At 36.3% G+C, this 27,518-nt stretch overlaps 1 protein-coding gene across 11 annotated transcripts in view; it reads left to right on the forward strand.

The window, feature by feature from the left end:
- RGS7 (regulator of G protein signaling 7) overlaps window positions 1-27,518 on the forward strand; it is a 251,790-nt gene that overhangs the window by 176,317 nt on the left and 47,955 nt on the right. For 10 of the 11 annotated variants that reach the window (XR_013181404.1, XM_077175547.1, XM_054629601.2 and 7 more), the window contains exons 10-16: window positions 12,036-12,110; window positions 13,171-13,269; window positions 14,011-14,072; window positions 15,517-15,627; window positions 16,110-16,235; window positions 23,395-23,581; window positions 26,308-26,397. Coding sequence is in view for 10 of the 11 variants with exons in the window: in XM_077175547.1 (XP_077031662.1) it covers window positions 12,036-12,110; window positions 13,171-13,269; window positions 14,011-14,072; window positions 15,517-15,627; window positions 16,110-16,235; window positions 23,395-23,581; window positions 26,308-26,397 (750 nt within the window). In the remaining variant the exon portion in view is untranslated. Of the gene's footprint in view, window positions 1-12,035; window positions 12,111-13,170; window positions 13,270-14,010; window positions 14,073-15,516; window positions 15,628-16,109; window positions 16,236-23,394; window positions 23,582-26,307; window positions 26,398-26,485; window positions 26,729-27,518 lie in introns of those variants that run through there. The other variant, XM_054629600.2, reaches the window with a different exon arrangement.

The raw sequence follows: 27,518 nt of genomic DNA on the forward strand, positions 1-27,518 counted from the left end.
TCATCTACTGCTCAATTTTCTTCCGAGAGACAGTTAAGAGAACAGCTTTGTTATCTCACTGTTTAGTTTGCATTCCAATGTTTATGTAATTGCTGTTTCCCTGTGGGGGTGTTTGGGTTTGTTTTTTTTTTTTGTGGGGGGGAGGAGTGGGGGTTGTTATGTGTATTTCAGGATATGTATGTGGGAGTGCAATCTTGGTCATTTCTGTAAATCCCAATTTCTGCTTTATGTAGAAAGATCTTAGCTTGCAATTAAAGAGTATGGCCGAGCTTCAGCTGTAGATAACTGCAGCCAGCAAAGACATTCCCAAACCATATTTAGTTTTACTAGTTCAGACACCAGCCATAGAAAAACCATGGAAATTTGTGTCAGGGAGAGCTGTATAAACTCCCTTGCAATCCTGAGCATCAGGCCTAGGAGAAAGTCCATGCTGTTATTTCCAAGGTAGAGCCAGTATCTGGCATAGGTCTGAGATTAGTGTTATTCACATAAGTGATGCATTTCTCTTGTTGATGGCAGAGTAAACACATCTTGAAAATCTTTCTCTTCTTTTCACCTACCTAGAAAGTGTATTATTTTCATAATTTTGAAACTTCTGTTGATAACAGTGTGGAAATAAGAAAAAAATTGGTGAGGAGGATTAAGGCGTTAGTCAGAAACAATAACAAATCAGGCTAAATTGCGGAAGTGAGTTACTTCTAGGAGAAAGAAATTGAGAGGCTGCTTTTGCTCAAAAAGAAATGTCATGCTCCTTATTAAAGTCTTTCAAAGAGAACTTGTTTCATCTTTTCTGAATTATTATCTCTTTCTAAACTCCAAAATCTTACACATGTTAAAAACGGACAAACGGGTACTAAAGCAGTAAATGCTCTAAAACATTCTCAAACCCACACTAAATACAGTCAGAGCAAAGTAGCTGTGGCTCACTCTAAAATTAACTCTTTTAGGTAACAAGCAAGACAGCTGATGTCTTGCTGCTACAAATTATTCATTTTTCTTCCTGAATTATATATTAATGAAATAATATGGCCATAATAAAAAAGTCCTTTTGGATACTTGCTGAGATTCACAACAATTCAGAAGACAGTGGGTGAAGTATCCTTTTCTTTGAAAGTCACCTGTGTACTTTGTAACTGTAAAAACTTGAAAAAGCATTTAATTTTCTCCAGTGCCTCTCTGACCTTTGCCATCAGTCTGTGTTGGTTGTATTACAGTCACATTTAGCAGGTTTCTGTGCAGTTGTTTTTAAAATGAAGATGGGAAATACACAACAGATGTGCTAGAAAACTGCAGTGCTATGTGTCCCTCTTCAAAGTTTAAACACTGGCTGTGGTTTAGTCATAGTGTGCTTTGATAAAGCACAAGCATGAGTCAAAGTGTGAGCCAGTTCTTTTATTCTGCCATTTATAACTTGATTAAACCCAATCCACAGGACTTCTATTCCCATTGCTGTTACCATTTTGCTCGATTATGGTGATTATTTTGGTTCTCTGGGAAAAAATGGATATAAAATATTGATAAGGGTCAGACTTAATGACCTTCAAGGTCTATTCCAACCTAGATGATTCTATGATTTTATGAAAAACAACAACAGTATTTTTGTGATTTAATACAGGACAGAGAAGTATCTGGGGTGAGCATATCTGGATTAGGGTGCTCCTTGCCATTGCTTCCTAGCACCAAACTAGGAAAACAGTGTTCTTCAAATATTTTATAATTTGTCACATATCCCACACCTTTTGCTTCTCTCTCTCTTTATGAGACTCTATGTCCAATAATTTAATTTTCTCTTTTTTTTAAATTATATTTTTAGTGGTCTGAACATGACCCTTGACACCTGACCTGGCAGGTAACATTTCCAGGAGTTGATGGCCAGGCAGTGGGTTCTTCTGTATTTTAATAATTATTTCATTCTGTCCTTCAAGATCAGCCTCAGAGAGTTGTCAAAGCAGTGCATTTACCTTGGATAAGATAGTACATGCCTGCATTTCACACTCAGTGGTAGACTTTTCTAGGCCAGTCACTTGCAGAGCCAGAGAACTCTGCTTTTTCATAATATTTTCAAAAAATGTATAGGTGTCTTCAGAAAGCAAATGTGGATCATGCCATCCATCTTCTCTAGAGATATATACACATATAATTTTCATGTCTTCTTTTGCACCTGTTTGACCATATATCCTTACAAGGGAGTTACCTCTACAGGAGACAGGGAATGCAGCCAAACCAGGAATTGTCATTCTCAGATAATTGCCCTTCTGGTAATGAAACAAAACCCAAGTTAAATGCTTTAACTTCAAAAAATGGTCATAATGTTTATGATCCATACTTCCATGTAATTGAGGCACATATTTATAAGCCCTCTAGCTGGCCTGCTATCTAAGATCTTTGTAGAAGATTTTGTACTCACATTATTTAGCATTTTTATTTAGTCTAATACTTGAGAAAAGGTGGGGCAGAATCGGAAAAAGAAGCCACGTTTCTTTCAAGAGTGCAACAAAACGAATTTTTGGAAGTTAAAATTGACAGGTAACAAGCTGTGAGATAGTTAATTGATGAGATGGTGGAAGGACACCAAGAAAAATGATATGACAATATGGTTTTGAGTAAGACCCAGTTCTGTGTGAAACTAGGAATGTGACCTGAAGAAGTAAGTATAAGGAATTTTTTTTATAAGTGCAATGTTTATACACTGATCTTTGTATCTGTGGGAATTAAATTTTCTCCTTTAATCCAAAGCATTTTGTCAAAGATCTTCTTATAAGTCAAAAGGCATATAATCAATTTCTAAATGTCACCTATATTTGCCATCAGCTTTTTCAGAGATGTGCTAGACTTTTCTGTTGCCATTTATTTTCAAGTGAATAACCTCAATTTCTTCTGTATGGAATCTGTAAAACAGCAGTTTCCTGCCTTTTGTGGTAAAAAAAAATATTGAGAAAGCAATAATGAATCTAAGTATTTAGCAAAGGGGCAATAAAATGGAAAAATTTAACAAGTTTCCTTGTGCAATACTGGAATCTTCACATACACAAAAATCATTTTAATACAGCCTTAAGTAAAATTAATCCTACTGAAACACCATTTGAATAAATACAATGGATCTAATTTCTGTGCAACAGTTTCTGGTTCTGAAAACCAGTCACGACAAACCTGAAATGGTATATCATAAATTAAAGCTAATTAGGAATTAAATCAACTTGCAAAAATAATTAAGCATAGAAGTTCAGTGCAGGAGTATTTTTTTGGGTACAGCTTCTTGTTTAATTTCATATAACTTATCTCAAGAATTAAATTTTAACATCCTTTTCTTATGCATTTTGCATAATATGTAATTCTGTGACACACACACACACACACACAACTAATGTTTTTTTTTTAAAAAATGATCAAATCTTGTTCCCTTCAAGGTAAAAGCTCAGCTTATAACAACATCCGTCCTTAATCAACCAAGTGTGTGAGAACATGAGGATCACTGTCATGGTTCAAGATGTTTTATCTCCTATGGATGCATTTTATGGTTTCATTAGTTAGTATTACATTCCTTGAAAACTTCTCTGAGTCTCTCTCCTGTTTCAAGCACATCTTCCATTTGCACAGCCAGTGGGATTCCTCGTGTGTCTGATACTACTCAGGGAAAAGATCTGAACTCTAGTTTGAGAAGACAAATTAGCATAAAGTGGAAATTGGTGCAGTGTAGGTTTCTTTATTTCGGAAAGATGCTAAAAATCTTTGAAATTTTAAGTGGTCCTAAAGTCTTTACTAAGTGAGACTTCACATCTCTTAGTTTGAAAATCATTGGAGTTTTACTTTGCTGCAAACATAATTAAAGTTTGATCAAACTGATTGATCAAATGTCTCTTCTTTTTCTGATTGTGTTTGAACTTCATTTATCTTATCCAAATAAGAGAAAGAGCTCATAGTTGAACTTTTATCCATTAATTGCACACCTTTCTGTGTTTTGATTAGGTCAGTTGCAGAACAACAGTGGAACTACTGTTATTTTGGTAGTAGTCAGTGATCTGCAAATCAATCCTTTAATAAAGGATGTATTGATTTTAGTAATTGGTCCAATGGCAAGATTCTGTCTTCCATGTGGGGCTCTCTACAGTATGTTTAACTTTTGCAAAAATGCAAAAATTCATTATTTCTCCATCAGTATATTTCTAGTGTATGACACAGTAAGTTTTATTGCTCATTCATTTTAGTTTAACAATTAAGTCTGTAACTTTTTTATTATTTATCTCTGTTCTTTAATGAGTCAAAATGAAATTAGCTGTTGAGGACAAGTATTGAAAATTTAAATTCATTCTATGCTATCTGCATAATTCTCTACTAAAACCTTCAATGGAAGAGAACACTTAATCCTAACAAAGGTTTTGTTAATTCTTATGAATTAAGACAATCCCTTCCTTTGAAGGAAGAAGCTCAATAAGATTTTACATTGAACATTCTGTGGCCTGAAACGTCAGTCCACTAAATGAATAAGAAAAAATGAAAAGCTTTTATTTACTTAATTAAAAACCAGTAGGTTTTACATTATTATCAGCTCATAGCTGGTTTTAGCAGTTAAGCTGTGTACAGCTAATTTGTTTCCATTATCCTACTTGACTGTAGATCACTATTTTCAGGTGTATTTGCACCATATCAACAGATATTTTGCATGTTTTATAAATAGATTCGTATCAAGAAATATGAACAAATTTGAGGTTATTCTATGCAAGTCCAGTTCCAAGTTGTATTCACTTACTTCAGTGTCATACTGAATCCATACATTGCAACTATTTATCCTATCCTGAGTTCCAAAAAAGATAGTGTTTGTAAGTATAACACATACATAATGAAAAGACTATAGGTATTGAAAATATCTAATGAGTTAGTAGGACAAGCAGGTTCTAATAACTTCACCCTGATTATCTGGCAAATTTATGAGGCATCTAGAAATAAAATATGAATCATGCTTGTACAGAATCTATACTTGAGAACAGTCATGGGATTTGCTTCCTAAAAATTATGTTTCATAGGTGGTAATTGAAAGATATAGCTATAATTCTGAGAGGAGGAAATTTTTAAAAGGCTTGAGTCTGTAGTAAAAGCTAGTAACATCATGAGCTAATTTGAGAAGTTTGGTCTGGAATTGTGGAGGTGAAGTCTTGATAGGAGCTCTTTCCAAAGTAGTCATCAAACTTACATACTTATTACAATTTACATTTGTGGTTACTGTGGTTGTTGGACTGTATTCCAAATATTAATCTGTGTGTTTGCTTCTCATTAGAGCTATGATGCAAGTGGGACCTCCACAAAAGCACTGTGATATAACAGCAGGTGTTGGAAGTCCAGTCACACTGCTTGTTTGTCAGTCACACAACTGAATGAATCAAAAGTGCATGTTTCCAGAGAGATAATTGTGCTAAAATTAATTGTGCAGAAGCTTGGACTATGGTACTACTACAAGCAGCATATAATAAGATAATTTACACACTACTATATGTGTGTGTGAAACTCTAAGTACTGTAACATTATATAATACAATCATTAAGTAGCTAGACCCATGCAATTTAGTTTAGAGTTTGTAGTTATGGGATTATGCTGTGTAGTAAAAAAAAAAATCTACCACCTGTGTCATAATACTTAAACTCAGAATAATATTTTCCCTTTCTTCAGACATCTGCTGATTTACTGGGATCTTGTTGCTAGAGATGTTGTCAAGTCCTAGTGCTCACACATGGATTTCTCAGAGTTATTTTCACAGAACTGCTGAACCAAATGGGAATAGTAATTAAAACATACACTTTTTAGGGAGGATCATAAAGTTCATAAGAGTGTTTCAGATTAGATACCCCTAGCTGATTGCAAATTAACCCCTGATTAGGTTCTGCAGTTTTATGTAACAGTATCTTTTTCTAACCACAAGGAAGTGGTTCCTGTAGCCCAGTCCCTGTGATCACTGGTTTGTCTTTGCTGCCTTGGAAGCTATAACAGGGGCTGGTGAGACCTCCTCTGGCAGCACTATCAGTGCATAGTCCTAGGGATTTGCAGGTTCTAGCAGATATGGCTCCTGGGTTTATTTTTTTCATAACTTAGTTGAGGTTTATTGATTTCTAATTATAAAGTGAGCTACATTTTAAAAAAGGTGAGTTTTCTGAAATTTTTATCTGAATTTGAAATTTTGCTGTCCTTTGACTGGGCCTTAAGATAACAGCCATTTTTCCAAATCCTGTAAAAAGACCTGGCCACTTGTACTCAGTGTGTTTGGAATGTTCCTCTGAGACTTTCTCTTGCACCAGCAAAATCTTTAATAGTGCAGCTCTTCCACTGGAAAAGCCCCTTTATTTGTTGACCTTGAAGTGTGTAAAATGAGGTAAAATCCCAGCATACAGTGACAATCATTACCTAAACCTCAGCTTTTCCTTGTAAGCCTTAGTGGGTTTTGCACACTCGAGTAACTTCCATCTCAGTGAAATGAAAAATTGGTGCAGTGCAGGAGAATGTAGCCTGTGTTTTTCTTCATGAGAGCCTCAGTTTTAGCCATTGCTGACAACTTACTCAATACAGGATTTTAATGTCTCCTTTGATGCTAGATTATGTATGAGAAAAACAGACTTCCCCACATTACCAGAGTCAAACTGGGTATTTTTCCAGCTAGTAACTCTCATTTTTTTCCAGCTGAATGCCACTGATATTTTTCCCCCTCATTCCTTTATTTTGTAATCTTCCATTTCTTTTATATAACCTTCTCCCCTTGATTTTTAACTATGCACTGTTCAGATAGCTGCACAAGTAAACTGGAATCGAAAGCCTACAAATAAAAATGAACTCTGCTGTTCTGCTTATCACTCACTGCCTAATTAGCTTCTTTTCTCTACTTTAGAAAGTGATATGAATAGTTACTGTTGAGGGTTAGAAGACTCCCAGAAAAATGACAGGAATAGCACCAATGACAGAAATAGCAGAATAGGTTGTTGCAGAATCCAACTCTAACATTTGACACTCAGAAAATTTCGAATTTTAAGCTTACTCCTTTGTGATAATCTTCTATTTCACATAATGTAAAAGAAAGATTTAAATCTCTGCTTTTCCTTTATGTTTGTGTGTCTGACTTTAATCTTTCAGTGAGAAAGACAATCTGTCATGTTTGTACCCAGGTCCATAATTTAAATTTAAAGTCTTTTAAAGTCTGAAGCCTGAAGATCTTAAAACTTAGTATTTTGCAATTACAGTTAACAAGTTAGCCTATGCCTGCAAAACAAATAAAAATATCTATTTCACAGTGTACTGACACTGAAATGCAATGAAAGTGCCTAAGGTATGTGAATCAATCTACCTAAATATTTACTGCTTTAATGAACTCGGAATTTATGGGTGTGCATATTGAAATGAGGTAATTATTTTAAATAGCACCTATGTATTTTTAGCTAAAGAGAAATTACATTTCCTTAAATCAACCTGAGGTTTGTTTGTATGGGCTGGGAGTGCAGCACAGGCTGCTGCAGGACAGGGGCAGCAGCAAGGAAGCAAACACCAGTCTTGTTTCCACTCTGCTGTTGTGGGGTGTGGAAGGCAGAGAGATGAGTTTCACACGAATGTGAATACTTGATTGGAGTGTTCTGTAAAGTGGATTCTTTGAATTTCACTCCCTTCATTTTGTGAGGAGTAGGCTGTATCACAGAAGCGTAGGCAGAGAGGGACCTCTGGAGGTCTTCTAGTTCAACTTCCTGGTCAAACCAGTGCTGACTTCTAAGGTGAATAAGATTGTCCAGGCACTTGGGTTAAACAAGCTTTGAAAATCACTAAGGATGGACATTCCACAGCCTCTCTTAATTTTTTTGTGAAGTATATTTCTTTATAGCTGACTGGAAATTCCTTTACTGCAATTTCAGATTACTGTCTCCTGTCCTTCCAGAGTGCACCTTTGGAAAAGGTCTATCTCTCTAAGCCCCCCTGTAGGCACAAAAGGCAGCAGTTAGCTCTTCCCTTTTGCAAGCATACAAAAAGTCTGTTCCTCCGCTGCATTTTACCATTTGAAATATATTTCTTGTGTTGTTTGTGGGGCTTAAAAGTAGTCTTGGTGTCCCAGAAGTTTCCTTTTGATGCTGAGTAGAAAGAAATAAGCACTTTGCCTGCTGGCTAAGCTGTTGGTCGTGCAGCTGGGGATGTAGTTTGTCTGCATTGCTGCAAAGAGATACTGCTGACTCATGTTCAGCTTCTCCTTCAGATCATTTCCTACAGAGCAGCAATCCAGACAGACAGTCCCCAGCCTATCAGAATGCATGAGCTTATTCCCTCCCACATACAGGGGTATATTTGTCTCAGATACATGAAAACTTCTGGTTATTTTGGCTTAAGTAGATTCACAGTTAAATTGCTGTCTTCTTTGTGAAAGATGAAAAAGACATCAAAACTTCAGCTGACCTAATTATAAATATTAATTTACTCTCTATTGAGCATTCTGCACTTTCTAGAATTCCATCATAGCAAAGAGGTTTTTATACAAAAAAGGCATTAACAGCTGTTGATTTGGGCTATATGGCCAGGCAATAAAAAGGGTACTTGGAGTGTGCAACTTTGTACAGCAAGCAGACTATAAATACTCCATACCCTGCATCTGCTTGAATGGGAATGTACCATGGCTCAGGCACGCCATATTCTGTAAATAATTAATTCTTCCAAAGAGTTGTTACAGGTTTCCTAAAATTAATACACTGTAGCACTATTAGAAGGGCTTAAATAATATATTCACTGTTGCCACAGTTATCAGGGATAGAACATTAATATCAAATGGATTTTTTTTTAACTCATCCTCTCAGATGGTTGCTTCAAATGCTGGTGATAGCCAGATCAAGGCATGTATGTTCTGGTTCCTCCTCTGCTTACAGACAAGGCTTCTTTCTTCTTTGATGTTTCTTAGCAGAAGCCTGGTGTGCATCCTCCTAGACAGCATCAGTAGAAAGTGCTGCTGCTTGGGATTTGTACTAACCTTGTTATGCAATAATTGAAGTAAGGGTTGAAATTTCTCTATATGTGGGGTTTTTTATATTATTTATCTGTATCCATTTATATCAACAGTGAATTTATCGCGACTGGACTGACCTGTCCTTTGATTAATACGAGGGCATTTGTACTTTGAGATAAGTACATCCTAGTAGATGGATGAAAAAAAACTTAGTGAATGTATGACAGATTTTCACCCAGATATTTAAAAATTGATGAGGACCAGATTCTACCCTGATTATGATCTTGCTCTATGATAATTTCAAGAAGGTCACAAGGCTTTCCTCTGTGTGTGTTGGGGGAAAATTGTTTTCACAAAGAACATTATTCCTGAAAGAAATAAGCACTCTTATGATCTTGCTCTATGATAATTTCAAGAAGGTCACAAGGCTTTCCTCTGTGTGTATTGGGGGAAAATTGTTTTCACAAAGAACATTATTCCTGAAAGAAATAAGCACTCTATTTACACATATAGAAGACTTCTCAAGTCCTCCAGGAAATCCGTTTGAAAACTATTTACAGTATTAGTATGCAAATTATATACCACACACTAAATGGGATTCTTGCAGCAGAGCATTCTGACAGGCATCTCACTATTTGAACTATGGTAGTACAGTTAAAAAAACAACACAAAAAGAAAACACAGCTGGATATAATTGTATTCAAACAGATACTTATTATGTTAATGAGGGCATACAAATAAAATTAAATGTTGTCCAGCAAAGGTTTTCCCACAAAGGCTGAGTTATTTTAGCTAAATGTTCACATAATGCAACTTCTGGTGTTTATTTTAATTGAAAAGTTGTTTGATATTTATTCCTAAATATTTACAGATGAAATTTGGCAGCATCAGAAAAACAATAAAACCCATCTCATATCAAGTATAATTTAATAAATATACTTCAGCTAAGAAGAAATCTTAAATTGTGTCCCAAACTACATTAGGTACTTCTGATCATATAATTTAAATAAAATTATGAGAATGCTCTTGTATAGAGGTAGTGATGCATGTCTTGAGCTCCTTTTGTTACCCCAGGTTGTCAGAGTAGTTGAAACACCCTTTAGCCACCTCCCCTTCTGCCCTGAAGCTTCCTGATACTTCCTTGCCTCTGCCTTCCTGGGGCTGCTCTCCTGCCAGCTTCTCATCAGTCCCACCTTGGTCCAGGTTCTCCCCCCACAGCCTCTCCCTGCCTGTGCAATTTCACTTCAGGGTGAGGGGTTTGAAGCAGCCAGGTGTCAGTAAGAATCCACTGAGTGCTGTAGGAGGTCACTACTGGGTCAGGCCTCTTTGCAACCAGCAAAATTGTTGCCTTTGTTTCGTTTCTAAAAGTCCAGAAGTTCTTGTCCCCCTTGCATCAATCTGTACAATTCTGGAATGGAAGTTACCCAAGCAAGTTGCAAGATCTGTCCATACCAATTTATTTCTGGCGGGCTCAAAATTTTTAAAAATAAGAAGCTTCAGATGAGGTTTATCCCTTTTTTTTCCCCCTCTCCATTTTTAGGACATACTTAAAAGTATAACTTCAAAGCATGCTTAGAAGCATAAAAACCGTAACTGAAAACTGAACAAATAACAGTTTGTGCCTTATGTAAGTGTGCCTGCTATTCAAATTGTTACATTCAAAGACTGTAGATGTTGTTAAAGCCCCTGCTTTCTTCACTGCCAGCTGCTGCTGTAATCTTAAAGTAGATGCACTTGGTTTTTTAAACTTTATATCTCAATATACTGCCCTGGGAGATTGCTTTCTGCTTTTAAATTGGCCATCATGCAGAACTTTGTATTTTTCAACCTGTCTTTTTCTTTGAGATTTGCAAGTTATTTCTGAGTTCAAAACTTCCCATTTTTGTTCAGAAGCACAAAAGTTACTGTCTCAATTCTAGTGTGTCAGGTGCAGTCTTAAGAATATTGTCTATTTTTATCATTAGCAATGAGAAGCTGTTTCTACTTCAAATGTTATATGATCAAATACACACTAATTTATTACTTTAAAATAGAAACTTATTTATTTATTAATTAAAAAAAAACCGTACTGGATGAAAAAAAAATCAGTCTGTTGTTTAGAAAATTCTTCAGAGGCAAAGTAACATTGCTCTCTTTAATGAAAGCTATTTTTTCTTAGCTATATAAGATATTCTTAGCCTATACAAGCCTAAATTTTGTCTTATTAAATTTAGAGTCACCTCAAGCATTGTCCATTCTGATAAGAAGACAGAGGTTGTATCATTAGAGCAATAATAAGTCCAGCTTGGCTGTTGGGCAAGTAAATTCAATATCTAGCTACTTCCATTAAAAATACCCCAACCTACTTTCAGTAGAAGTCTGTTCCCACTAGAGAACAGATTTTGTAGTTTCCACTCAGTGTCAAATGTAATTCCTCCAAAATCAATAGATAAGACTCACCTGAGAGCAAAACACTTTTTTTTTTATTTGTTTCCAGCAATGGGTAAAAAACAGATTTACAAATAGATTTTGTATTTAGAGGGAAGTGTCAAAAGAAGATGAATTAGGAGAAACTAGAGTACTTGTGTGCTTTGGGAGGCCACAGAGTTGTGAGAATGAACCACTGAAACCCAAATCTGATGTGTTGAGAGTAATTTTATTTAGGCTGTCAGTCTTCTGGTTAGGCTGCAGAAGCCTTTTTTGTTGGTTTGGTTTGGTTTTTTCTCTTTCTTTTCTGTAGAAACAAAACCTTTTTTTTTTTTTTCATTTAGTTTTAAAACATAATCCTCTTTAAAAATTGACCCAAAACCAAATGCTCCTGAAGCGAACCTGAGGTTCACAGCTGAGGTGAATACTTCACAATTCTGTTTATTTTGTCTCATTAAGTCAAACCATGCTCCTTAGAGGGATAGCTACAATGTAATGAATGGCTTCCTTGGCAAAACCAAAACAGAAACTGATTGGTTTCCACTGTCTTGGCAATTTATTTTATTTCAATTTCATGGTGGGGAATTTATTTTTCAGTCTTGCACTCTGAAGAGGAGTAGCTCAGAGAAGTTCCATCACAGATTTAGCCTTTTGCTTTCCATTCTCTTTCTTTTAATAGCCTGGCTGTGTAAACACTACTGAAGTGGATATAAAAAAATCTTCAAGAATGAGAAATCCACATAAAACAAGAAAGGTAAGCTATTATATCAAAAGCAGGAGGTGGAGGAAATTTATAGAATGAATTTCCATAATTTCTTAAAGCACTTTTTTCTTACAGCTGCAAGGAGCAAATGCATGAAATGTATGTTAATATTTCATAAGCTCTTAGTTGAATTAGTATTAACAAATTTGCTAATGCTAAGTGAATGCTATCACATAAGATTTTGGAGAAATACAAAGAGATTTTGAAGATAAAATTCATTTTTGCATGCTTTATTCATGTTATTCAGTAGATTGAATAAAGCACATTAAAATGTTTCTGTAAGTAATTAAGGAAAAAAAAGTTAAAAATTCAGTACAAACTCTAACAGCAGTTCTTGTCCTGGTCTTCATGAAAAGGGTGTCTCTATGTTACAATTATGCCCAAAATGGATGACTGGAAATGATGGAAGAAATTATCTCTATCTAAATTAGGTTGTAATTAGAGTGTAACTTCTCTAGGGATGTACAGATGGATTGGCTCAACACTTTTACATCCTTTACACCATAACCATATAGATTGACTTCCACTTTAAAGTACTTCCTTTGAGGTGCATTTGCATGTTGACCCATGGGAAGGTAAGTTTTATAAAGGAAAGTGGACTTAGAGAAAGTTTTAGCTTGGCTTCTTTATGGTAGTGAAAAGTCCAGATTAGTGTAATTTACCAGATAGTAATTGCAATTTTGGAAGTAATCCAAATAATCTGTGAGTTAGTGTACCTCTCAGGATACTGCACCTACCAGTCATCTCCTTATATATGCCATTGCTTACTGCAATAGCATCTCTCAGTGACATTCCCCACGTTTAGTATGATGCAGATATAGAGACCTAATAAAAGTAGATTCTTGGTTGTGGCTCTGTGGAATTGTGGGAGTTTGGGAGTCTTTATTTTACACTCTAGTGCAGAAGCATGATTTTTTCTGAGTGTGTGGGTTATTGAAGTTTCTTTAGGTAAAGATGATTTTGGCTAACTTCTTGAGCACAATGTAGTATGGGTGTGTGTAGAAAGCATTGTCTGAAAGCAACCATCATTGTTCCATATTTTTTTGCACAGTCTGTCTATGGCTTACAAAATGACATTCGAAGTCACAGCCCTACGCACACACCAGTGCCAGAGACTAAGCCACCCACAGAAGATGAACTACACCAAGAGGTTTGGAACATAACTACAAAAATGTACTTTTAAAAGAACTTTTTAGGTGATAACTTTTTAGGTATAAACCCAAAAATTATTGTAACTGGGAAGTTATTCAAAACAGCTGTTGCAAACATTTAATAAACCTTTTCCTTGTCTCAAGGTATATGGATTTAGGCATGTAACTTCATCAAAACTAATGAGACAACACCTGAATTTTTTGTATCATGTATTAAACACCTAAAGGCAGTAGGAAGTAGGCCAGTGAGTGGGTAGGTTGTATAGCTAAGCCCATTAGCCCCTTTAGCTGTAGAGAGCTCGCTCTTCTTTCTACACTGATTTGAGGCTTGGGGGTATACTTACCACTCCATACATGCATGTATAGGTTCACACACTTATCTACTGTTAAAACTTTGTTAATCTTTCCTGAGATGTTAGAGTCTGGAGAAGTTAAATGTCTAAAGAAGTACTAGTTCTCCTCAAAAATCTAAAAAAAGGCTAACTGGATTTCTGTTGATGAACCTTTAGGGAAAATGTTATATTGGGCACATTTTTTTTCTCTGTATGAGCTTTTCTCTTTAATGGAAACTTCCATTTATTTTAGAGCTACACTGGTGAAATGTTGTTTTAATTCAGATATATTTCTCTTCTGTGCCCTAGGATAAATTAATGTTCAATTACAGCCCTAATAAAAAAAGTTATAGAAATAGAGTCAAGCAATAAATTACTCATAAAACTCTTTTCCTTCCTTTCTTGCAGATTAAGCACTGGCAAATGCAATTAGACAGACATAGATTAAAAATGTCAAAAGTTGCAGAGAGGTATGTATATTGTCACATTTTCTATTTTTTTCAATTAGACTGGTAACTATTGGGAAAAATGTCAGTGTGAAATAGTTTCAAAGAGCTGTTCACTGCAAATAGCTCTTCAAAGAGAGACATGAGAGCTCAGATGTCATAGAAATAACTGATGAGAGTTTACTTTAAGTGGAGAAGTATGAAATTCTTTTAGTGATAAAACTATTCCAGATATTCCATGATACATTTCTGATAAACCTGAGTCACTGAAAGAGCCTCTGACCAAGTGATTATAAGTTTCACCTTTCATTGGCAGGGAGGCTAAATGGGAATAGGTCTGGGGTTGTTGTTTTGATATTTCAAAAGGGCAATCACTGATGGAGCAAGGGAATCGGCTGGTGTGGAGCTCAGTCAGTGCTTGAACAAAGTGGGTTTGGGCTCAGTTTGGGTCAGAGATGTAACACTCGTAGGAATCTATCTGCAAATAAGACCTAAGTTTGTCAGGAAGTGGCTAGAAAGCAAAAAAAAAAGCCCAACATTGCAGAAAATTGAGCTGCATGGGACTTAGTAAAGGAAATAAGGCCAAATACAAATTGCTGTTCATCTTCTCATAAGCATTTCTGCATATATGTCTACTCATTTATGTGTATGTGTGTATACATATGCAAATCCAAATAAATATTTATTTATAAAGAGAGCAGGCAAAGATTTTTTTGTTTGCTGAACAGTAAAAAAAAAAGTATACTAAATATAATAGGAATTGAAAAGAAAGAATAGTTGTCCTCACTTGTCAATAATTTTACAAGAATTATGAGGCCAAAGGAAACAGCAAGCATACATAAGGACAATGGGAGATGTAAATTACCAGAATACAGGAAAAATTTTTAGTGTGTGCGACCGAGTCAGACCAATTCCTGAATATTAAAAAAAAATTGTGAAAAAAAATTGATTTATTTTTTAAGAAATAAATCTGGGAATAATGCCCTTTGATTAGGAAGTAATAAAAAATATATTTAAGAGAAAATAAAAAGAGTACTAGCAGCTGCAGGGCAAATAAATATAACCTGTGTAACATGCAGTGTTTTAGAACAGATTTTAAGGAAACTGTTGATTAAAACCACAGGGATATAAAACATGTTCCTTTATGAAAACAAATGTGCATGGAGGAGGTTGTATGATTTAATTTATTAGTGCCTAAAGGAACCTTAAATGGAGCTATGTGGAAGTATTAGGGAAGCTTATTTTATTTCTACTCTGGGTAGACCTGAGCCACCCCTCCTTCTTCAATGGTCCACTGTCAAACAGCCTGAGCAAACCTATTTCACCCGGAGCTTTTGTCTGCCTTCTGAGTGTGTGCACACACAGTTACTATGGCTTGGTGGATGCAAGGTAACTTGTTAGCTGGGGTAACCTCATCAGGTTTCTTCTCCTCCTGACGTGACAATGTTTGATGCTTTTGTTTTCCTAGTCTATTAGCTTATACAGAGCAGTATTTGGAATATGATCCTTTTCTTGTGCCCCCTGATCCTTCAAACCCTTGGATATCAGATGACACCACTTTCTGGGAACTGGAGGCAAGGTATACAATTTTATTTCTTCTTTGGAAGTAAGGGAGTATAACATGCTTTTCTGGAAATGTGAAGATTTCAGACAGGGGTACTGCAAGAGAATACTGAGGCCTTAGAAGGGCAATGCAGTACGCTTTTGGTCTTTCCAGTTTTACAGATTTGTAAGATGGGGAGTGCTATATATTAATAAATCCGTGTGAAGTGTTACAGTAACCAGTTTCCAAGCTTCTACTATGGTGAAAAAAAAAAAAAAAAAAGATGGCTTTTAAAATCTGATAACATTCCTAGTTGGAAGTCTTTATTTTTCTGTGTATTACCTTCATCCTAAGTAAGTATTAACAGTCTGTTTGCTCATTGCTGAACATTGCACAGATGTGAGCACTCTAAAAAGTGAGAAAACCATGGAACTTTATGACTTGGTCTATATTATGAACACATTGTTAGAATACTGAAGTTTTGTTCACTTCGGGTTCTGTTGTTTTTAATTCTGTAGCAAAGAGCCAGGACAGCAGAGGGTGAAACGATGGGGATTTGGCATGGATGAAGCTTTGAAAGACCCTGTGGGAAGAGAGCAGTTTCTAAAATTCTTGGAGTCAGAATTCAGTTCAGAAAATTTAAGGTAAATGGGAGTTACTTTCTTTTTTAATAGCTTGTAAGTTATATTCAGTTATATTTTTTGACCCCTTCAGAAATTTTCCTCACCTTTCAGAATTAATTCATCCAGATTGCTACTCACTTTCATGTACAGGCTGAAGGAAATATTCATATAGTTAACAGAGACTCACATGAGGCATATTTTTCCATTCATATTCAACTTTTGGTCAAACTACTCATATAAGAACTTTTCTCTAAGCTTGTCTTTTAAACATGTATAAAATGGATTCATTCAAAGCCTGTTCAATATAATTTATTTAGTCAAATATTATGAGAAAAGTAAAAAGAAAATAAGAAAGATTAAAAATAAATAAAGGATCTAAAAGTAAAATTCATTGACTTTTATCATGTTGATTGGTTTCTGGGGATCATTTTGAATGTATCCACCAATATTCTAATACTTGTGCATCTGACACAGCTGAAGTAGGGTGACATCTAGCTCTCAAATTCCTCTCTAGTTGTAAAATGGAAAGTGTTCTCAGTGTATGCAGCATAGATGGTATTTTTTTAACAGTGTGCTTACAGAATTAATTTTAAGTGAGGGGAAAAATGTCTTGATTTTAAAAATGGCAGTCCATCAATTGATTAATAGCATGTTTTGTTTTTGCTGTTCTAAGAAAATCATATTTCAGTAAGATTTATTTCAGAGAGATTAACAGCCTTTCTATAGACAGAAAAATTAAGCTGAGCATAGTACAAAAATATAGGCAACATGTTTTTATCTTAATTCCACCTTCTTGTCAGATGTCATCTGTATCACTTTCCATTCACCAATAAGTAGTATAAAATCCTATTTGCATTTACATTCTAGAACTCAGAATAATCCTAACCTACTTTTTTCCTATGCCAATTCTTACTCTAAAGTGGTGCAGCATAGCCATTCATACTAAAATTATGCTTTTGTAGCATCCTACAAGAGGCATTTAATATTTATGATGTTGATTTATAAATGCCGGGTAATTGCACAGATCTCCTTGTTGTTAATTTAAATTTGTCAGCAGAATAATGAGTTGGAGTCCTCTAAGTTGCTGACCATATTCATATTCAAACATTAATTTTGCATCACAAATATAGCCTGACCTGTATGTGTATGTTGATGACTTTATTTGTCACAAATACAGATTTTTCTTATTAAAAACTCCAATTGGTAAAATGAATGTTTAAAAATCAGAATAAGACCAAGAAAAGGAAAGGTAATTTTTTTCTTTTTAAATTATTGTTTAAAGAGCATCCTGGTAATTTGTTACGCAGAGCAGCTGTTCAAACATGAACCTATTGAGCCCAGTGTGTGCTGCAGTTTGTGGTGCTTTCCTGTGATTAATTTGTCTCTCTGCCAACTAGACTGTTACCCACATAATCCCTAACTCTTTTGTCTAATCCTATTTACAACACTAAATACAGGCAAACTGCAAGTAACTGATCTAGAAAAAGTCCCTCAAGAAATTTCTTCAGAGATGATTCCTTGACATGCCATCTACTCTTCTGTCTCTTCCTCTAAATTCTTAAATTGGCATTATTAAATATAATATCTGAGAAACAGTGAATATGATCTTAAAGGCCAGGCAGGGGATAAATTTGCTCTGAGAAGGTGCTTTCTGTGATAATTAACTGAAGGGAAAATGTCTCAGAAACTCAGAATTATGTTTGCAAATGCCTAAGCTGTAGGGAAATCAGTCCATTAGGTTCACATAGTAAATTTGGGTTAGAAAACATGAGTTTGTAAAGCTTGTTATGCATGCCTGTCAAAATGTTTTAGATGTCAATAACAGAAGTTAAAAGCTTGATGATTTCAAGCATTACCACTAAATAAACCTTAGAAGGCAACCACTTTCAATGCTCACCTGTTAACTCCATCATGATAATTTGGGGGTTTTAGTGGTATTTTTTAATTATTGTTTTGACAGCCACCTTAAGAAAAATAATTATGTCCACCCACATATTCCCACTGCAACAAATTCAACTCAAACCAGTTGCTGGTTCTTGTACTTTTACAAATCTAATAATGATAAAATTTACAACACTGCCAAGCCTATAGTTGGATGGCAGCTGGGACCCTGCTTTTGAGCTTTCAAGTATCTGAGTACACAGGATACAGCAGGGACTGCAGGCGTGACAGGAGCTTCAGCAATAGGTGATTAGGTGTCTTATACCTCATTTTGTGAAACAAACACCAAAACCATGAAATGATAAGTCTACCAGATACACCATTTCTATTCAAGTGTAATGATATTACGTAGCAAGAAGTCCCAGTGTTACTGTTACATTAACTTTGACTGAGAGTGCCTGAGGTATCTGAGAATCTCATTCTTGGCAGATACAGATCCTGTCTTAAAGGGTCTGTATCCCTGCCTTGGGATCCAGATCCTGCCCTAAGGAAGACAGCAAGGATGAAGGACCTTGAGCTGTGATTTCATTCTAAGAATTGTGCAGTGATCAGGAATATAACCAGGTTTCCCTTTCTCACTTTGTATCTCTGTTCTTTTTTCTTTGCCTGTAAATGGGGCTTAATAGTATTTCACTCTCTGAAGGAGTGTTGTAAAGAAATAGCAAAGGAATAAAACTGCATAAGCAGTTCTGTCAGTGCAGTGATTTCATTACAGTGTGACTGCAGCTTGCAGGTTGGATTCTGCACTCACCCGATGCAGGGTATGACTTGTAATCTCTTGTTACCATGCACATTTTTTGGAAGAATTGCTTTGTGTGCTGCTCAATACACAGAACAAATAGCTAAAGTAACATATGATTTGGATAATAGATTTATGAAATTCCCAATGCCTATTACAAAAATGGTGAACATTGTTTAAAATTCACAAGACTAAAGTTTGAGTATGATCCAGGTCTATTGAGCTTAGTCACAAGGTTTTCCAAGTGCTAAAAAAAGTACTTTTCAAAGAGAGTGAGTTTATGAAATCAAACTTACAGCAGCATGGCACCTAGAGACCTAATGTCTTTAATTTCTGTTGGAAATTGTATTCCTCTTCTTGTCCTTCCTTTGTCTGTAGTGCAGCAGAATTCTTCGGAAAATTAATATTTGTATGCTGACTATAGGTTTGCTCCCAACTGGTTGTTTTACAGGAATTGCAGCCTGTAAAGATTAAATAATTTCAGACCTGCCAACCTGAAAGCCTGTCCAAATCCTTGTGCAGTGAGTGTGATCTCCAAAGCAGCTCTAGGACTGAAAAACCTCCTAAGTTAGTGAAGGGAGAGTGGTGAAAGGTTAGGTTTCATGATACACAAAAGGAAAAGCCACTGGACCCCTTGTCCATTCCTTGATGCTCATTTCTTAGGTCTGTAATGTATGACTAGTAGGGGAAAAGGGACTTTGCATTCTTGTTATCCAGAAAAAATGAGAGAGACTGGGAAATTTGATAGATTTGGATGTCTTCCCTCAATAGTTTTTGTCTAACCATCCCCCTGCAAGCTGACATTTTATGAGGTGTTTATCCTTTACAGTGGTGATTATGAGGCCCTGTTGTGGGTGCTAATAACTTGACTGAAATGTAATCCTCAAAGCTGAAATTGCCTGTGAGTTATTTCTCATTCAGACTCAAGCTTAAATGCCAAGTGCCAGCAATGTTGCCATTTCTGCAGAGCAGGTGAGAAAAAACCAGTTGCCGGATTTAATGAGTTTCTCTGTCGTATTCTTGAGATCCTTCAGTTCTACTATGCCTTGAAGCTTGAAGTTGTAGTGGGCAAGAAGGTGGACTCTAGAAATCAGAGAACAGTGTTTCCTGGCCCTGGAAAAAATATTATGTGATTTTATTCATAGAGTTTGTTTAGGTTTTTGTTTGCTTTTTCTGAAAATGCTGAAAGGTCTAGCCTCTTGTTTTGTCACATGCAATGAGTGCAAAGTTCACATAATTCCCACTCCAGTGTTTCCACACTGAATATACCTCATGAGTTTCAGCGAGAACCACTGCAGCCCTCCTCTCACTTGTTGTTCCTTTGGGCTAAATTTAACTGATTAGCTTGTTCTGGAATCTGGCTGCACCTGTCTTTAGGTCAGTTAATGGGACAGAAGCTGTGTTGCAGCTGTGCTATTTATCCATAAGGCCACTGTGGCTTTGAAAGTAATCCAGCTGGAGGACATAATCCCTAGATACCTTGCAACATGTGTTTTAGCAGTCCATGTGGCTGGATGTGCTACTACTGTGCACTACACACCCTCACTCTGCTCTGTGACCCAGCAGGTGGCAGCCCAGATGCTGGGGTAGAGGACAGCAGGGAGGTTTACACTCAGCTGCTCAAGCCTCTGTTCAAATAGTGCTGAGCATCTGCTAGAAAGGGTCTCCATGGCAAAAGCAAACTTCTACCAACAGGAAATGCAGTTTCATCCGAGGGCAGCCAGACTGAGTTCTAGTTCTTTACACAAAGTAGCACCAAGGCTGTGTATATCATTGCCCAAAAAATGCAATTCCCCTTCTCCCCTCACCTGCCCTTGCACACAGTTAATGTTGCAGACTGTGTGCTTTTTGCCACAGGAGACTTCCCTTGCTCTGGTCACAGCTCATGAGGTAGAGAGCCGTAAAATGGTACAGGGAGCTCTTTTGATTTGAGGCCTTGTGCTGAGGTCTTGTGACTCCATTTCAACTTCATCTGTGCTATTGGTTGCCATGGGATATTTGAAAAAGTTATTTTTGAAAATGCAAGAGGGAGCAGCTTTATTTTTGTCATTTCTTAACTTTGAATATTTGAATTCAACTCTCTGTGGGAGGAGGGCAGGCATCTTTTCTTAAAAGATAAGTAGATTAAAATCTTAAAATGTGTGTTGGCTGTGAAATAAGCACCCTAGACATAACACAGAAATCATAATTCTTCCCACTTTTAGAGAGGTTTCTATATTTAGAGTTTCACATTTTTAGTTGAGCCTTTGAATGCTATTGTTAGAAGGGTAAAATTAAATTAATCTATCAAAGAACTGGTGTTCTGCCTGCAAGAATTGGTCTATACAACCTCCCCATTCTATGCTGCAAGCATAGAAGTTAAATTTATTGAAATTTATCTCCCATCAATTTCCCCAGAATTGAGTATAGCCTACTATATGAAAACAGTTTGCTTGCAAAAGCAAATAGCATCCTAAGGCATGTTTGCAGTGACTCCCAGAGTTATTGGCAGTGATACAATGGAACAAAAAAGGAAGTGACATCTCTGAGCTAGATCTGCAGGATGTCTGCAGGGAGACAGAAAATGTGTGTTTACAAAGAGCATCCTTCCCTTTCATTTTTGTGTTCCTTACCTGACTTGGAGACACATGAGCAATCAGTCAATCCCAGAAGATGCACTTGAAGGGGTTAGCACTGCAGGATATGTGCTTTTAAATGCAAATATCTAAAGCAGCTTAAGGAAACGAAAGTAGGTAGCCCAAATTTGAGAGAGTGAACTGAATTAGAGTTCGTGAGCTTTGCAGTTTTTAAACTTCAGTTATCAGGCATTCCTGCATTGCCATCAGATTCTCAGGGTACATCCCCAGGCTCTGTGCAGAATTATGTTCAATTCACATTCTCAGGATACATCCCCAGGCTCTGTGCAGAATTATGTTCAATTCACACTGTAATTCATCTATAAAAGAGATGCTACACAGAAGTTTTGAAACACGAGTTCTATTGGCTCAGACCCCCTTTGTGACCTTGGTGAAACCACGGTACATTATTACATTATTAATATATTTGCAAAACTGGGACAATATTGCTTCTCTGTCTCTTGGAGAATCTTAGATGAAAAATTTGTGCTTATGTACAATTGAAATTGAAGGTTGTAGAAATACCTGAAATAGTCTTCTTGGCAGCATGAAGCTAACCATGCTGGCTTGTGGAAAATGAACACAGGTCCCTTCCATCTGTGCTACAAAGAAATTTCAAAACAGGACTATGAAGGAATAATTGCTTCCTGAGAGGAAGTGAAGGATATCTTATAGCAAGAGTTCTATAAGGTTTGCTCTGCTTTACTATCCTCTCTTAAGTTTTTTGCAATAATTAAATTAGAATTTGGATTGAGGGTGATGTCATTTTGCTTTCCTGGGGGTCTGAGGACAGTTTCACTGTTCTCTCCTATCCCATCCTTGTTGAACTCAGCTAAGAGAGCTTAAGTTCATCTCACAGTGTAAGCAGGGTTTAAACCACAAAGTGTACCCAATTTAATTGTGAACCTTGGAAAATCCAGCTGATTTCAAAGTTAAATCACTTCAAGGCTCAGCTTATCTGTTTCATAGGATCAGCTGTGTCAGAACAATAATGAAAAGTTGCAATGGTATATGTTGCATGTTTACCAAAGTCAAACTTTAGTTGACCTCTTAGATTTTGGGGGAGAACTAAGTGGTCTGAACCATGTCTAACAATGTGATCCTAGATTAATTTAGGATTATTTTGTGCCATGAGAGAGTCTGAACACCAATAGAAGAAATAATGAAATAAAGCTTACAGCTAGTTAGCTATAATCATAAAGTGCTCAGGGCCTTTTTTAGTGATCTTGTTCCAGACTGAATGAGGATACAATGAACTGGCTGCACTACATATGGCTGCCCAATGTTGGTTTGCTCGGCAGCAGAAGAGAGAAAGTGTAATTCCATTCAGCGTTTTGAGCAAAAATTTGCATGTAAATGGAATGCTGAAAAGAGAAATTAAATTACAATTAGCAAAACAAATGCTTTTTCAATGTATGCATGAATTCTGAGTAACAAAATTAGTTACAAAGTTTAGGATTTAGTAGGACTCAGAGATTCATGTAGATAGCAAGAATATAAATGATTAGTTTTTGAAGGAATGTCAAAAAGCAGTTAGTTTATAAGTAATAAGCCCTTGTGGTTCAGCCAAAATGAAGTGTCAGTTTAATTCTAGCTAAATCTGGAATCTTCCTGCAAGCACATTACCCATACATAAGTAATGAAGGATTTCCTATCTATCCCATGAAGAGTCTTCTAAAAATTTCTTCCCTGGGTGGATTGATTGCCTTGAGACAGTACACCAGAATGCTGATCCCAACATAAAATCACTCAGCTTTTTCTTATTTTAGCATGTCTAGATGAAAACTTCAGTTACTTAATTTCTTTTTTAAGAGCAAGGAAGAATGTGGGCACTTCATTAGTGGTTATCCTGAGCTGGAAGTCAAGGTGCTGTGTTGTGCCATAGGTTCTGGTTAGCAGTAGAAGACCTGAAGAAGAGGCCAATCCGTGAAGTTCCTGCTCGTGTCCAAGAAATCTGGCAAGAATTTCTTGCTCCAGGTGCACCCAGCGCCATCAACCTAGATTCAAAAAGTTATGACAAAACCACTCAGAATGTGAAGGAACCTGGAAGATACACATTTGAAGACGCTCAGGTCAGTTTGCAATTGTGTTTATAGACATCTGAAATGGAATATTGGCTAGTGAAATCTGTATGCAAAAATGAGATGTATTTGGGAATTAAATGATAGCGCCCTGTTTCCTAAAATGCCATTTTGGCAATGCAAATGCATAACATTCTTTCTTTCATGAGGCATATGAAGTTCTTCATGAAACTCCTGTGCTTGATACAGAGGTTTCAAGTGGACTTTGAATGGAGGAAAGCATGTAGTGAAGAAAAAATGAAGTACTTTTGTATTAAATGCAACACTTCCTATGACTTATAACTTAATATTTAATCTCTGAAGACTTCTGAGAAAAGCAATAGAAAATAATTAGATTTACAGGAAAAGTAGCAGAACTGGTACCATCCTCCATTTTCATCAGCAGCCCAGTGATGAAAATTTAATTATTAATGCAAAGTGAAATGGTGTCAAAAGGAGAGATTGAGATCATATCCCTGCAGAATTTCCTGCAGTTTGATTATTAGGCCATCATCTTTGGAGTCAGGAGATGCTGCTACAAGGCCCGTGAAGGAGAAAAGGGAATTGAATTGAGGCTTTCTACTTTTTGGGAGAATGCCTCTGCCCTAAATATGAGGGGGAATAATTTTACCTCCTTTTAATTTTTCCATTATGAGAACAGCAACCTATGAAGAAACAAGGAAATTTTCAGTAGACCGTCTGTCATAGCCACTGTTTTGAAGTACTCTGCATTTAACCACACATACAATTTTTACTTGCATCTGCTGACCCCTGGAGATTTAAGAATGCGGTATATAGCAAAGACATAAATGGCAAAAGTAAAAATAGAGCAAGATTAAAGGTTTTTAAAAAATGTGTCTTTGCAGTTGAGCGAGTAATTGACATTTAAATTCCTTGCCAGTATCTTCTTTTTTTGTAATGAGTGTAAAATTTCAATACTCTTTTACTGCCAGATCTCTCTTTTTGTAATTTTGTCCTTCATTTATGAAAGACATGGAATATTCAGTGTTTATGCAAGCAGGACTTTGCCACGTGGAGAGGACCTCTGCTTCATCCAGTTCAGCACAAAACCTTAAACCTGGAAGCCTGAATTTCTGTGGAAAAGGGACAGGCTGCACCTGCTGTGTTCTTACTTGAAACTTTAGGAACTTTAAAGTGTCCCACCTGAGGTGGAGGGTTTTGTCAGGGCTAGGACTCTGCCTCTGCAGCAGGCTTTTTTTTGGCCTGCCAGCTGGGAAGGAGACTGCTGGTGTGCCATTCTGGCAGTTGGTGGGTCATTTAATTGTGATTAAAAATGTATTAAAAGAATTTCTAGACTGGAAACATAGAAATATGAAACTCCATGTCAAATGTAGATACATAGGTAAAATGGGACACATAAGTAAAAATAGCCCATTTGTGCTAAATATGTGCATTAATGTGTCCCTGGCTAACTTGTACATTAACAATACTAATACAGCCCAATTTATTCTTGCTTTGACAGGCATATTTCTTGTACAGAAATTAAATTTTAGTGCTCGTCACCACTTTCTGCTCTCTGTTGACTGAGAGCAGAACCTTCCCCAAATAAACCAGTCTAAGTTTTGAATATACATCAGAATTTCTCTGCTTACTGTAAGAAATACAGAGACATTTAGAGTAGCTTCTATGGTTTCTAATACAGCAAAAATTAAACATCAGTTCTAATTTTACCTTGCCTTAATTTTCAGACAAGGTGGGGAGTTTTGTTTGGGGCTTTTTTGTTCGTTTTGGCTTTTTTTGTGTTCATTAATTTTATGCAGTACCAAGCTGAGAAACAGTATTTTCTTTCCAGTTTGTTTGCTGTTTCCCAATTGCTGTGCTACAAATTTCCTACAGTAAGAAATAGAATCTGAATAAAACAAGAAGTCCATGAAAATAGGTAATGATAGAATAGCTAATGATTCAGGGTTTTAAAAAAATATTTTTGAGAGTATTTTCTGTTCTGGCTGCTTTTTCTACAAATCTTTTCTCTATCATATCATTAGAACTAGAATTATCAAGATTTTTTGTTTTTCATCTTTTTCAGAAATTAGAACATTCCAAAATTAAGTTTTTTTAAGCTGCTCTTGTCATTTAATTTCTGAATAAAGGTTTCCAAATATTCATATGCCTCTGAAGAATTAGTATCTTGAAAATTAGATTAGCCTGGTACTGTTTTCCAAATGACATGTGTATTTTCCTTTTTTATATTGTTAACTGGTGAGCAGACTAAACACCTGTCAAAGGATTTTGTCAAGAGTAGCCAGGGAAATCCTCAGTAACCTAAGCATTAATTGTGGTGCTGAATTGAAATCCTCTTCTTAGACTCTGAAATCACATGAGTATCTCCAGAAACTAATTCAGAAAATCTGATGAGGAAGGACCCACAGCTCTTAATTTCATCACTTAGCTAAACTAACTAATGTAAGGGAGGTTTGAATTTGGACCTGAAGCTAGGACTCATTTATCAATTCTTAGAAATTAATTTTGTACTGGAAAATTTGGTCAATAAATTAAAGTTGTGTTTTGTAATTATACGTGAGAAATGGATGGGATTTCAGCTTTAAGAATAGAAACCAATTCCGCCTTCACTTCAGAGCTGAGACCCGCTATCCTGTAATACTTCCTATTCACAGCAGTGCTACCTGGTGTACATTCCACAGCCAAAACATGTGACTGCCTCCCATTTTGCATGTGTCCTCTTCTATGGCAGTAACAGCTCCTCCTTTCTTTTTCAGGAGCACATTTACAAACTGATGAAAAGTGATTCTTATCCTCGTTTTATACGATCCAGTGCCTACCAGGAGCTGCTACAGGCCAAGAAAAAGGTATTGGTCCATCTTGCCTTTGTCTTGCCACTGTGCAAAGCAGTGGTTATGTTTGCAACAATACTCAGTCTTCTCTCCCCTGTGCCAGTGCAACTGGATATCTGGTAGGTGACCAGCTTGGCGTTTTTGGAGGGTCACATACACACAGGAGTTCAATATACATATATGTGTATATATCCTGCATGCGGGCATGTTTCAATAAGTTAATCTAGCAAAAATTATTTTTATTTTTACATCCCATATTGTACTGTTTTCTCTGTTATGAAGCACCTTAAATTGCAAAGTGCTTTACAAATACATTAAAAAAATAAAATAAAATCCCAGAAGAATAGTCTTTCATGTTTGCAAGTTTGCTTATGTAATAATTGTTGTTCTCTTTATTCCACCTATGAAAGCTACAGAATGTGTTTAGAAACAATCTTATTCATATGAATAACTTTTAACTTCAACTATAAATATAGGGGCTTCCCAATTTTGTTTCTGTCCCTATTACTACATGAATAGTTTTGAGTAGGCTAGGAATCTGACCTGAAAGACTGATCATGTCACACTTTGGCAAACAGAGGTTCATGTCTTGGTATGTAATATTTTCTTAGAAAAGTCCAGTTATGGAATGGGTTCTGAATAGCCACAGCCCAGAGTATGTGGAGCAGCTTGTACAATGCAGATTTCCATGATGATAAATCTATCAGTGGGCTCTAAACAGTAATCTCCTAGAATCAGCTGGGAGCCCTGTGCCTGGCAAAATCGGGGCCCCGATTGTTTCTGGAACAAGGTAGTTATTAACACTAGCATTCTGTTGTTAATAATGACAACCTAAAATTATATGAAAGTACTGTGTGATTTTGTTTTTTGTTCAAACGTTGATTTCTGAAGATCCAATATAGAGAGAGATGTTGAAAATACCAGAAAGCTTCAACTGTCCGTGTGAAGTCCTTAAGTTTGTGAATGTCAGTTCATTAACACAAGATGTGCACTTCATTATTTCTTTTTACTTTCAGTTTTTCTTTAAATTCAAACCAGTTTGATCCCCATGAAAAATTACTTTTGTCTAGTACTGTATCTGTTTTGCCCATCCCCTGTTTTGCCAAGTCCCATTACAGCCTTACACCTGTGTTTGC

The sequence above is a fragment of the Agelaius phoeniceus genome, chromosome 3 (assembly GCF_051311805.1).
Source record: "Agelaius phoeniceus isolate bAgePho1 chromosome 3, bAgePho1.hap1, whole genome shotgun sequence".
Classification (NCBI taxonomy): Eukaryota; Metazoa; Chordata; class Aves; order Passeriformes; family Icteridae; genus Agelaius; species Agelaius phoeniceus.